General features: G+C 34.9%; 2 protein-coding genes across 7 annotated transcripts in view; both read right to left on the reverse strand.

The window, feature by feature from the left end:
* The window catches only part of LOC145664171 (uncharacterized), a 51,126-nt gene extending 40,548 nt beyond the window's left edge, over positions 1-10,578 (reverse strand). The window contains exon 1 of the mRNA XM_081730581.1: positions 7,356-10,578. Within this exon, the coding sequence (XP_081586707.1) occupies positions 7,356-10,578 (3,223 nt within the window). The remainder of the gene's footprint in view (positions 1-7,355) is intronic.
* Position 10,579: 1 nt separating this feature from the next.
* Positions 10,580-12,027, reverse strand: part of LOC145664173 (uncharacterized) — a 55,380-nt gene continuing 53,932 nt past the window's right edge. For all 6 annotated transcript variants that reach the window (XM_081730589.1, XM_081730590.1, XM_081730588.1 and 3 more), the window contains one exon: positions 10,580-10,720. In XM_081730589.1, the coding sequence (XP_081586715.1) occupies positions 10,717-10,720 (4 nt within the window). In that variant the 3' untranslated portion in view covers positions 10,580-10,716. The remainder of the gene's footprint in view (positions 10,721-12,027) is intronic.

The following is a 12,027-nucleotide window of genomic DNA, read 5'->3' on the forward strand; positions in this document are numbered from 1 at the left end:
CATTACGATTTAGTAGATTTTTATAGTTAAAACCATTTCGAGTCCTGATAGCTTGTGGTGTGATGACGAATATATCCAAAAGAAATTGATTATTTCATTTCTTATCCTAAGAAGATTAGTTAAATCCATCCTTGAGTTGTCTAAATATACGGTGTTACAAATTTCAGATGAGCTACGCTCTGCCCCCAAGTATTAAAAGTCTCTAAGATACTAAATCATTCCAGTTAGAAATTTGTAACACACATTAATATTATTGCGTTCATGTGTAAACCTAAGAAACATCTGACATACTTTATATCTTTTCTGTTCCTATGAATACCTTCGACTACGTTACTTTTTCTTTCCATTGTGGTAATAATAATAATAATAATAATAATAATAATAATAATAATAATAATAATAATAATAATAATAATAATAAAGGAATAACGTAATTACAATACCAATTACATAAACATTATCTTTCCATACAGAAAAATTACTAACTACCACGACGGGATTTGAACCCAAGTAGCTGCAATGGGAGTTTCCTGCTTTCATATTTTTTTTTAAACAAATCGCCCCAACCGGAGTATTGTTCGCCACTGGCACCTCATGTCCTTTCGATGTATTCCAAACACTACAGGAACACGAACACAGAAATACTGAGGACAATTAAAATTCCGACCACCTCATGATCAGAAGCCGAACGCTCGGGATCACTCGGCTAGTGCCACCGGTTCAATTTACCACAAACTCTTTATATGAATATAAGAAAATAAACTAGTAGTTATGGAACATAAACATAGAACTGTCTATTTCTACATGTGTAGATACAATTCAAAGAATGTGAAAATAATTTATGTCGTCTTTTCTTCTTTGGAAATTAGAAGTTACGGTAAAGACGAAATGTAATGTAAATCGGGACTATCCATGCAACCGATGACCAACACCGTAACTTAGATTCTTTTCTGGGGGGAGAGCAAGCATTAATAAGCTTATTTGGGCCCCCTAGAAAAAGTTTATTTTCTAATAGTTGGGCCCCCTCTCTCCAACTTTCTCTTAATCTTTATGGAACCCCGGAGCCTGTGGGCCCTCCCGCACGGCAAGGTCTGCGGTTCCGTTAGTTACTCCCTGGGCCCATTCCATACATTACAAAATTATTAAGGGGACAATATTGATAAATCTCAAAGCCATACGAATAAATATTACTGAAATGGGTCCACGACTCATTTTTGTTCTATTTACCTTTTGTGTGCTGTTTTGTTTATGTAATGTAGCGACCCTATTTGATGCTTCATTTCTAATTTCATGTTCGTATCGTATATGGAGTAAGAAAATTTTGTCTCAAAAGGGGCCCCCTCGAACGGTGGGGAGCTTCTCTGGGGAGGGGGGGCTCCCACAAGTTAAGGCTCTGCCGATGACGTAAGCTCAACTTGAAGAACATTTCGTGATATTTTCCTCATTGAGCAACGTCTATATAACTTGTTTTTGAGTTAAACAAGGAAATCTCGAGTAAGTCACTAAGACACTCACACAAGTTGCTTATATTTTCTTATGTATATTTTTATTTATATTTTGTTTATATTTGTTTGTTTTTGTTATATTTGAATATCTTGTTTATATTTTTCCATGAAACGATTTTAACTAGGTATTAGTTTTGGTGGAGGGTTAAGTGGTGCGGTAGGTGAGTGGTTAGCACATTCAACTTCTATTCGGTAGAACCGGGTTCAAATCCAGGCCAAGCTGAAACTCTTTCCAGTGTTTCTGTTTCAATTTCAACTTCAATGCATACTCAGTGTGATAAGCAAGATCTTTTCTTCCTTAGAGAGGGAAAAATAAATAAATAAATAAATAAAGATGTTGGAATAAAGAGAATTGGAGAAGGTCTGTCAATGGAGACAGTGATTTACAAACTTATTTCCAGCACTTGTTCTAAATTTGATATTTTCGTCTACTTTCAAGCATTTTCTGATTCATGTGTGATCAGTGTTTTTATTTCTTTGAATTCCAGTATATAATGAAATAATACATTACATACACAGCAATATTGAGATTAACATATGATGTTCATTGGACAACACACTCTGAACCAGTGAGATTGATCTCAGAATGGAGAAATGTTTCGTGTGTCATCTACTCACAATTTTACTTACATAACGACTTAACTCAGTGCTACCAACTGCTGTCAGTGCCAGGGTTGGGTAATTACGCGTAAAAAAAGGTTTTCTACGTGACGCGTAAAATACGCGTAAAAACGCGTAATTTACGTAAAATACGTAAAGTACGTAAAAAATTAGAAACAGGTCTTCAAATTAAAAGAAAACGTTCTACGCGCTGAGCTTTAAAAAAAATTCTTCCTAAAATTGTATGGGATCTAGCTGGATTTTGCAAAACAATCCGTAAGCATAAACTGGGAATTTTCTATTGGATTTGTCAAGTAGCATTGTATAATACGGTTTTCACGCGTGATTGTTCAAAACCCATTTCATCATGTTTCATGTTTTAAACCCTCTATAATCAAGAAAAGTTTTATGCCAGAGAAGCAGTGGGAGAAACTATTGTGCAATACAACAACAATGGTAAGCCTTCGTGGTCTCCATTTGTGAAGACTTTCTGCAATGTCTGAGAAAAGCATCACGAACAAGTAGAGGAGTTTGTTGGAAAACCTCGGCCCTTCAGGAATAACTAACTACTAGCAATGTCGGGGAAAATGTGGAAAATTTGAAGAACTTATGAAGAAGGGAATTACAACACCACTCATATTCTGGTATTTCGCTAGTCGGCAACAGAAGGAGTTGTCGGAATTTGCTATTAAGTTACTGAACATCCCAGCATCTTCAGCGCAAATTGAAAGACTTTTCTCAAATTGGTCCTTTGTCCATAACGTCACAAGGAACCGGCTCAGCTTCGAACGTTCGAAGAAACTACTTCAAATATACTACACCCTCAAATTACAAGACCACTCAAGTTATGAATATTAGTGTGATTAAGAGTATTGTGTTCCAATTGTACTAAACTATAATCATGATACCGGTGGCTAAGAAATCGAACCCAAAGAGATGTGAGGATTATAGAACTATTAGTCTCATATCTCATGCAGCTAAAATTCTGCTTCGAATACTGAACAGAAGGTTATATGAAAGAACAAATAAAGAAGCTGAGGAGGAGCAGTTCGGGTTCAGAAGAGGCAAGGGCACAAGAGATGCAATTGGATTATTAAGAGCGATCGGTGAAAGATTTATAGAAAAAAGGAAAGAGGTATATGTTATATTTGTTGATCTTGAAAAGGCTTTTGACCGCGTGAATTGGGAATTGTTGTTGGGAGTTCTAACGAAGATAGGGTTGGAATGGAAAGATAGAAGACTTATAAGAAACTTATACATGAACCAACAAGTAAGTGTAAGGTAGGGGAAGAACTGACGGAAGAGAGTGCAATTGGAAGGGGAGTTCGACAAGGATGCTGCCTCTCGCCAACACTATTTAATGTCTATGTAGAAGAGATGGTGAAAAAGAGTTTACATGATGATGATGGTATTTCGGCAGGAGGTAGAATGATTAGATGCATAAGATTTGCAGATGATATGGCGCTTGTTGCTGAATCTGAAAAGAAAATAAATAAAAGTTAGAAAAAATGAGAAAGGGCTTTGAAGAATATGGGATGAAAATAAATGTTAGAAAGACAAAAGCCATGGGGATTGGAACGAAGGGGTCTGTGTCAAATATACAAGTAGAAGAGGAGAAAATAGAACAAGTGAATAGTTTTCGATATCTGGGTAGTATTCTTAGTAATAACATGAAGTGCGAACGTGAAACAAAAGCAAGGATTGGAATGGCGAAAGAAGCCTTTAGGAGGAAGAAAAGTCTGTTTTGTGGGACTTGAAGAAAGAGTTGAGAAAAAGACTCATAAAATGTTTCGTGTGGAGTGTTGTACTGTGTGGGGCGGAAACGTGGACATTACGTAAAGGTAATAAAAATCGACTGGAAGCCTTCGAAATGTAGGTGTGGAGAAGAATGGAAAGAATTAGTTGGGTCGAGCGCAAAACGAATGAGAAACTGTTAGAAATGGTGGGTGAGAAAAGAACACTTTTAGATATTATTAGGAAGAGGAAGAGAAACTGGTTGGGACATTGCCTAAGAAGAGATTTATCATGAGGGACATCCTAGAGGGTATGGTGTCGGGAAAGAGAGGGAGGGGGCGAAGGAGACTACAATTAATGGATGATATAAAAACAGAAAGATCATACGCGAAGGCGAAGAAGTTAGCGGAGGACCGTGGAGCATGGAAGCTTCTCAGCTGCGGCAAGTGACCTGCCAATAAAGGCAGAATACCTATGATGATGATAATGGAAATGCCTGCGGCAAGTGACCTGCCAATAAAGGCAGAATACCTATGATGATGATAATGAAAATGGCATGTAATTTTTTTTAAGAATTAAAATAATGGCTAAGTTTTAAATGAAATGATATACTCAGTGTTATTGGAAGCAAGTAAAATATATTCAGTATTCGAACTAGGAAGAAAAAGAAATTGTTTCTTTCCAAAAACAACTTAGAAACAAGTAGTTCAATATTCTGTTTAGTATTTTCTTCAGTTTTGTCTATTTATTATGAGCATGAGATATTTCTACATTAAAAGTTCAAATGATAGTCAAGTGCTAAGAGAAGTAATTAGTGTTGTTGTTGGGCTTGGAAGAAAAGAGCAAAATAAATGAGTTCATTCCGAAAAATGTAGTATAATGTTCTGTTGGGTACTTTTATATATATATATATATTTTTTTTTCAGTTGTGTATGTTTAAAATGAGATTCTAATAACTTTTATATCGAAAATTCAGTATGTCCCAGTGCTAAGTGGAGTGGTGTATATATAGTATCGTTGGGACGTGGAAGAAAAACAAATCAGTATATTTTAAAAAAATCATTATTTCAATATTCTGTTCAGTATTTTTCGTATCAGTTATGTGTGTGTGTTAGTGTGTAATATGAAGGTGAAATGAGCCTAACAGTTCTCTTTTTCTTTTCTAATAGAAGTTTCAAAGTATTCTGAAATGTTTCGAGTTTTATATTAAAAGCTGCAAAGGTATAACAATAAATTGTTATAATCAAAAGGTTACTTAATACTTTCAAACATATCCGAACCAACACATATTTTTAATATGTGTGCTTATATGTTGGGTGGTTGTACTTGTGTGTGCGCTAATAGGTGGAAAGTAGTAGTGGGCCGGCGAGGGGCTATCCTAAATTATGTTTTATTACTATGATTTGGCATGAAATCATTACTTTTAAATATAATGTTTAGAAGATAATGTTTTAATGCTTAAATAAGAAAACTAAGCTTACAATATAACCGACTATTGAAAATGATCTTAGTTTTAATGAAAGAAATATAGTTTTCTACGTCTGCGTAAAAACCTGGTTTTCTACATGACGTATATTACTAGTAAATTACGCGTAATTTATGTAGAATACGTAACAAGTAAATTACCTTGCCAACCCTGGTCAGTGCCGAGAAAAGTTACATGTAAGTTGGGTTGCATCTGTCTAGGCGTTCTCTCAACTGCAAATGACCTAGACCCCAAGTAATGGAATTAGAGCGCATAGAGTGGGAGATACTTTTGTGAGTGGCTGTACATGTCTTTCTACTGTCTACATGTTTACACGCATTTTTACACGTTTACACGCAACCCTATCAACATGAAAACTACCTGTTTCCGTGAAATGAACATGCAATAATCCTGAAAAAAAAATCGGTATCTGTCTCATGCGTTTAAAAGTATTCCATTTTCAGGCACTTGTACAGGAGCCTGCTAAAATATGCCTGTTTATGCATATTTCACAGGCGCCTGTAAACCACCTGCATTTTCTGTATGGAAAAGTATAGAATCAAGATAGAAAAAAAAATACTTTTTTTTTTTTTTAATAATAAAGGATTGAACTGTGATGGACGAAGAATGTTTTAACTATTGCACTAGATAGATTTGAAGAAACAAAGGGTGATATTTAGTATGTTGAGGGAGCTAATGCTTCGAATGTCGGAAGCTGAAGCTTGGATATTATGAAATATTGTATATTGCGATGTTTTAAGTATAACGATAATGTTGGTAGATAAATGGGAACAAAAATGTAAGGAGACCATTTATTATATAATTGTTGCGTCCAATTATGGTTAACTAATTGGTGAAGACAAAGAAGCATGTATTAATAGAGAATTGGAAGAGTCTAATACGTTGGTTGATATAAAGTATTTCCAAAGTTGTTGAGTGACTGCACGTTAGTATACTTTCGAACAGCACCCTCTGCTGTTCGAGTTGCGATAGTTCGGTAGCACACCATTTCTTTAGTTTCCACTAGCTCTCCGTGGCATTTTCTGACGGTTCGCTGTGGGTAAACAGTTATTTTGATGTACGCACGCTTCCTAGTCAAGTCCGTGCTGCATAGCGGTTGACTATTGATTTCACAACGTTCTGTGTGTGCAACACGTACAAGATACTGCCATCTGGTAAAGCATACATATACTATGAATGCCAAGTTCTCCGACCCAACAATGATCTTCTATTGTATAACCCATTCTTGCTTTAAAAATTAAATAGGTAGTTGCAATGACTTACACAGCAACAAAAGGAATCTGTGTTATATACAGAAAGAAAATTGAATTAAAATGTGGACAAGCTAATAAACTTGATGAGTTTACTGTTTCACACTTCAATCTCAACTTAGCCATTTTTATTACAGACTTGAACGCTTCTACTTTGCACTTATACCTACCGCACAGCTGTTCACTTATGGATGATCCAGGTTTAGAAAATCTGTTCTGAATAATCTCAAATAAAGCACTTAGTTTCCGTTTTGATTTTAATTCATCATGTAAAACATCTTCACAATTATGTTATCACTAGACTGTTTATTCCCTTTAGCTTTCGAATGCTTACCAGAGTAGAAAAAGTCATGATTTTTTTAAAAAATATTTTTTGTTGATTTTTTAAAATTTAAATCGATCTTTTTGATTTAAATCAAATCTTTCTCCTCGTGTAATACAAGTCGCGAACTGAAGAAAACTCATTAGGAATTAGTACTATACGGTAATTATGCCATTTAAGTGAAAATATTGGGGTTGAATTTTGAATTAATCCCCAATCGTTAACTTATTTCAATCCCAAACAATGTTTCTTAAGCATTAAGGAAAAAGTACAGCAACGTTTATCAACACGGTACTTTTTTTTCACAAAAGTTACTGATATTTGGCAATGGTATATTTAAAAAAATCGAAACTAGCTTGCGGCACAAAGTACATATAAAATACATAAATTTCGCACACTTATTAGGAAAATCAAATTATTTAAATCTTGATTTAAATCAGTCCACCCTGTATGCTTACCTTCCTCTGGCTTTGAAGTTTCCTTAGACACTGTAGGACCTGTAACATTTTCTTGGAAAATAAAGCTGTCCTCTTGGTTAACGTTCACTTTTTTACATTTCTTATATTTCTTCATTGTATTAGTTTTTGTACTACAGAAAGAATCGTCACTAGATAACGAAATATTGTTTTCAGATTTTCGCTTCGCACTTGCTAGGGTCAACTTATTTCTTTTCGACAACATTTTACTTCGTTTTGTCACGCTATTAGTACGAGTTTTATTTTGTTGTTCTGGCGTAAAATTTACAGTGGGAGAATCGAACAATGACAGGCGTCTAGTCTTACAGGTTTTCTTCTTTTTAGCTTTCTTGTCACTAGAGTCATCATCATCAGGCATTTCACTGTCAGACCCGAAAAGCGCTTTAAGTCTTGCAATTATTTTACTACGTGAGCGGCTACGAGAATATGGTTTTACTGTAGATGTTGTTTCCGGAGTTTTGTAACACGATAGCTTCCTTGGCGAAACCGGACTTAGTTCCTTTGTTGGTTTTCTTTTCCGTGCCTTCTTTTGCTGACTTTCTTCTTCAGCTTTATTTCTTACATTTGGTGTCGAACATTTATTGTTATCCGCATTTTTTCTCTTTACTACACTAACTATTTTATCATTGTTATCATAGCTATCAAGGGTGCACGGTACTGTCCTTTTTTTCAACCTCTTTTGATGATGTACAACGTTAGCCTTAGTTTCGCGAAGATTACAAATTTCTTCCCTATTAGAAATGTTTGCGCAAACCTGAGTCTTATGTTTCTTACGCTTTGTTCGATTAGAAAGAAAGCTATCTTCAAATGATGAATCGAAATTTTCATCCCCGAACATTTTCATGCTTCGGTCATCTTGTTGCAATTGCTTCTGCAGTGTTAATGTACAGCCAGTATCGAGTGACGGAGGATGTTTACGATTTTTCTCATTGGTGTCACCTATTTCTGATGACAAACCGACTCTCTTATTATAACGTTTCAGAGACAACTTATGTGTTCCCCTCTTTTTGTTTGTCTTTGGTGTGTAGCTGCAAGGTTTTGCTTTATTCTGCTTCTCTAAATTACCACCCGAAGTCAAACTTCTATACTCAGATGAACATTTAATTTTATTTCTAGATTTGCTTTCTAGTTCTTGGTTGCTATCTTTGCTATTACCTGCTTTAGTACTTCTTTCAATTGCGTTATTAGCTTTCCTTCTTCTTCCATTTGTAATGAACAACTTCTCATCTGGAGTTGTGAAACTTATTTCGCAGGAATTTTCCGCTCTAGAATCACTTTCCGTCACATAGATTTGGTGTTTATTCCTAACTTTTCTAACTGTGTTCTTTCTTTTTCTTTTTGAAAAGAGATCATCAGTCTTTTCGGTTTTGAAAACTTTTTGATTCGACATCATTGTCTCTCTATTTCTGGGGTTTTCTTCTTCAGTTGTGTTGACTGTGGAACAAAAATCGCTGTCACTATTTACCGAACTGATTTCACTAGATATCGTTGAAGTGAAACTGTTTTCGAATGAAACATCGTTTTTAAGACTAGTGTTGGATGCTGTACACTTACTTTTTGTCATAGAATTATCATTAACACACTGCAGTTTGAAACGGTGTTTTGATGGATTATGGTTTATTGCACTCTTTCTCTTTAATTTGCTCCTTGTTCTGTATGGGTAGATTACAGAATTACTACACTCAGAATCATTTTCCATTTCAATTTGCCTTTTCTTCGAACTTTTAAGCATACCTGCACCATCTGATTTACAGCAGTTATCGTCAGTTTCCTTTCCTATAATACTTTCTTTTTCCAGAATTTCTACTTTTCTGCCTTGTTGTTCATCGCCAACTTTTAAGTCGCTATCACTAGGTCTCTGTAATTCTACCACACTAGTTTCTTTTACAAGAATTTTCACTGCTCTGTCTTTATTTTCATTACTTCTTTTTAAGTCACTATCGTTAGGTTGCTCTACTTCTAACACAATCTCATTCGTTCCACTTTCCTTCTCTAGAATACTCACTGTTCTACCTTCATTTTCAATGCTCACTTTCAAATTATCACCACTAAATCTCTTTTTTTCTGACACATTTTCATGTCCAGGGCTTTTTTTCTCTGGGATTTCTACTGTCTTAATTATTTGACCTTTATAGTCTCTATTGTTAGCTCTCGCAACTACGAATACATTTTGATTTACAGTATTTTCAGTTTCTTTTTCCGCGTCTTGATTTTCATTAAACTCTTTAAAGTCCCTACCGTTAGTTCTTGCTCCCACTAATAGATTTTGATTAGTAGCACCTTCAATTTCTTTTTCCACAATTTCCACATTTCTATCTTGATTTTCACGATTTCCTTTAAAGTCTCTGTTGTTAGCTTTCCCTACTACTAACACATTTTGATTTGCAGAACTTTCATTTTTTTTCCCCAGACTTTCTAGTTTCTTGCATTGACTTTTATTACTCCGTTTAAAGTATCTATCGTTAGCTTTCTCTTCCACCAACACATTTTGATTGTTAACATTTTCAATATCTTTTCCAAAAGTTCTCACTCTTCTATCTTGATTTTCACTCCACTCTTTTAAGTCATGATCGTTAGTTCTCCTTACTAATAACACATTTGATTTTGCAGCACTTTCAATTTCATTTCCAAGATTTTGTACTGTTCGGTCTTGAATTTCATTAGTGCTTTCAAAATCGTTATCATCAACTCTTCCTACTATTAACACAGTTTGAATTTCACCACTTTCGACATCATTTGCCAATATATCTACTGTTTTCTCACTACTCCAATTTAAATCGCTAACGATGTTTTCTTGTGTTTCAAGTACACTTTGACTCCAAACACTATTCTGACTTTCACTCACCTCTTCTACCCAAGAATCACTTTGGCTACTGAAATCACTGCTTATTTTATAACTGCCAAGTTCCAATGGGGCAGTGGCATCTGTCACCTTGAAACAGCTACTTCCAAATGACTCCACTTCATACACAATATAGTATTCTGTCTCGCATATAGAGTCGTCGAGACTGGACTCATCAAGAAGAGTGAAGTCAATTTCTTCATCTGAATCACTGTCAATGATATCCTCATCCAGTAGTTGAGTATGTTCACTACCTGACCAAGTATCGTGCAATATTGTGGTATCAATGTTACTTTCGAGGACATTAAAAGCCTCTAGTCTTGTTGCAAGCGTTTCCGTTCTCTCTATATTCCCTTCGGACATTCCACAAAATCAAATCCTTTCTTTCAACGACTTACTGCTGTTCTATTCTCCACGCAGACGTATTACGATACCGTTGATAGAGAAGTTTCTGTTAAACTGCCATATCATTTGTCTGATTTCTCATGTGCCACTAACACCTTACCTAAAAAAGAAAAAGAAACGGGAAGATAGTTAAGGGGTCCGATCACGGCGAAATTAAAATACCGCTAATTTTACAGTAATTATGTGGTATCTTCAAATAGATAAAAGATAATCGAAATGTGAAACAAGAGCGCCCTAGACAATATTATTTTACATGAGATACTTTTATCACGACTCACTTATCTGCTTTCGATTTCCAGTCATTTAGAAAATCGGCTTTTGTTTTCCCGTTTCTAAATGGCTGCAAATGGAAAGCTACGAGGTGACTCGTTTAATATCACAGTGATTAGACCTCTTAAACTCAAATATTCACTAAGGAGATGAAATCACATATGCCTAAAAAACAAGCGAACAGTGGAAAAGAGGAATATTACAAAAACTTACTTCTAAGTAAGTGCAGTACTTTCAAAATATTATATTAAAAAAAAAGTACCAGAAATATTACAAATACCATCATTATCTCATATAACAACATTATCCATGGCTTTGGATTGGATATTGTAACAAAAGAAACACTGACCAAAGCTTCAACACATACTGTATTTTAAACTATAATGTGTTACAGTTTCGGATATTTAACATATCCTTCATCAGACACTATATAGACACTATAGAACATAAATGAAGATACAGACATAGATATAGTCATCCTTATGGAAAAGTCTAAATTCTATTGGATGAAGCCTTCAGCCAATGACGTGCTGCCAGTTTTGGTCGTTATAAGGGCTTTTTTTCAATTCCATCTTCCTGTCTATGGTATCCAAAATTTTCTGCCATAATTCATTAATAGCTAAGCCGTCTGTCTAGTTCATCAGTTTATCTCTTCCTACCTTCTTTATTCAATCTGCTTCTTTCCACTTCCTTATTATCAATCTCTTCTCCATCTCTAAGACTTCCATCATATCTCAATTTTATCCTTAACATATATAGTTTCCTTAACATATATATGTTTGTATCTTCATTTATGTTCTATAGTGTCTATATAGTGTCTGATGAATGATATGTTAGATATTCGAAACTGTAACACATTACAGTTTAAAATACAGTGTGTGTTGAAGCTTCGGTCAGTGTTTGTTTTGTTACACTATCTCATACAAGAAAGAAAGAAAAAAAAATGAACCATGAGTAAGTCTTTGCTAAACGCTTCATCCCACAGAGAGGTAAAGTTAGAAAAGATATGAAAGAGAGCAGTGACACATGCATACAGGGCACATTTAAACACAGTTTTTACTATTATTATTTTGACATTCTATTAGGTGTGATTGCATGTCTTATTTCAGGTATGTATAAATATATGTAACGACCAAC

This window comes from Thermobia domestica, chromosome 11 (genome assembly GCF_964235325.1).
Source record: "Thermobia domestica chromosome 11, izTheDome1.hap1.1, whole genome shotgun sequence".
Classification (NCBI taxonomy): Eukaryota; Metazoa; Arthropoda; class Insecta; order Zygentoma; family Lepismatidae; genus Thermobia; species Thermobia domestica.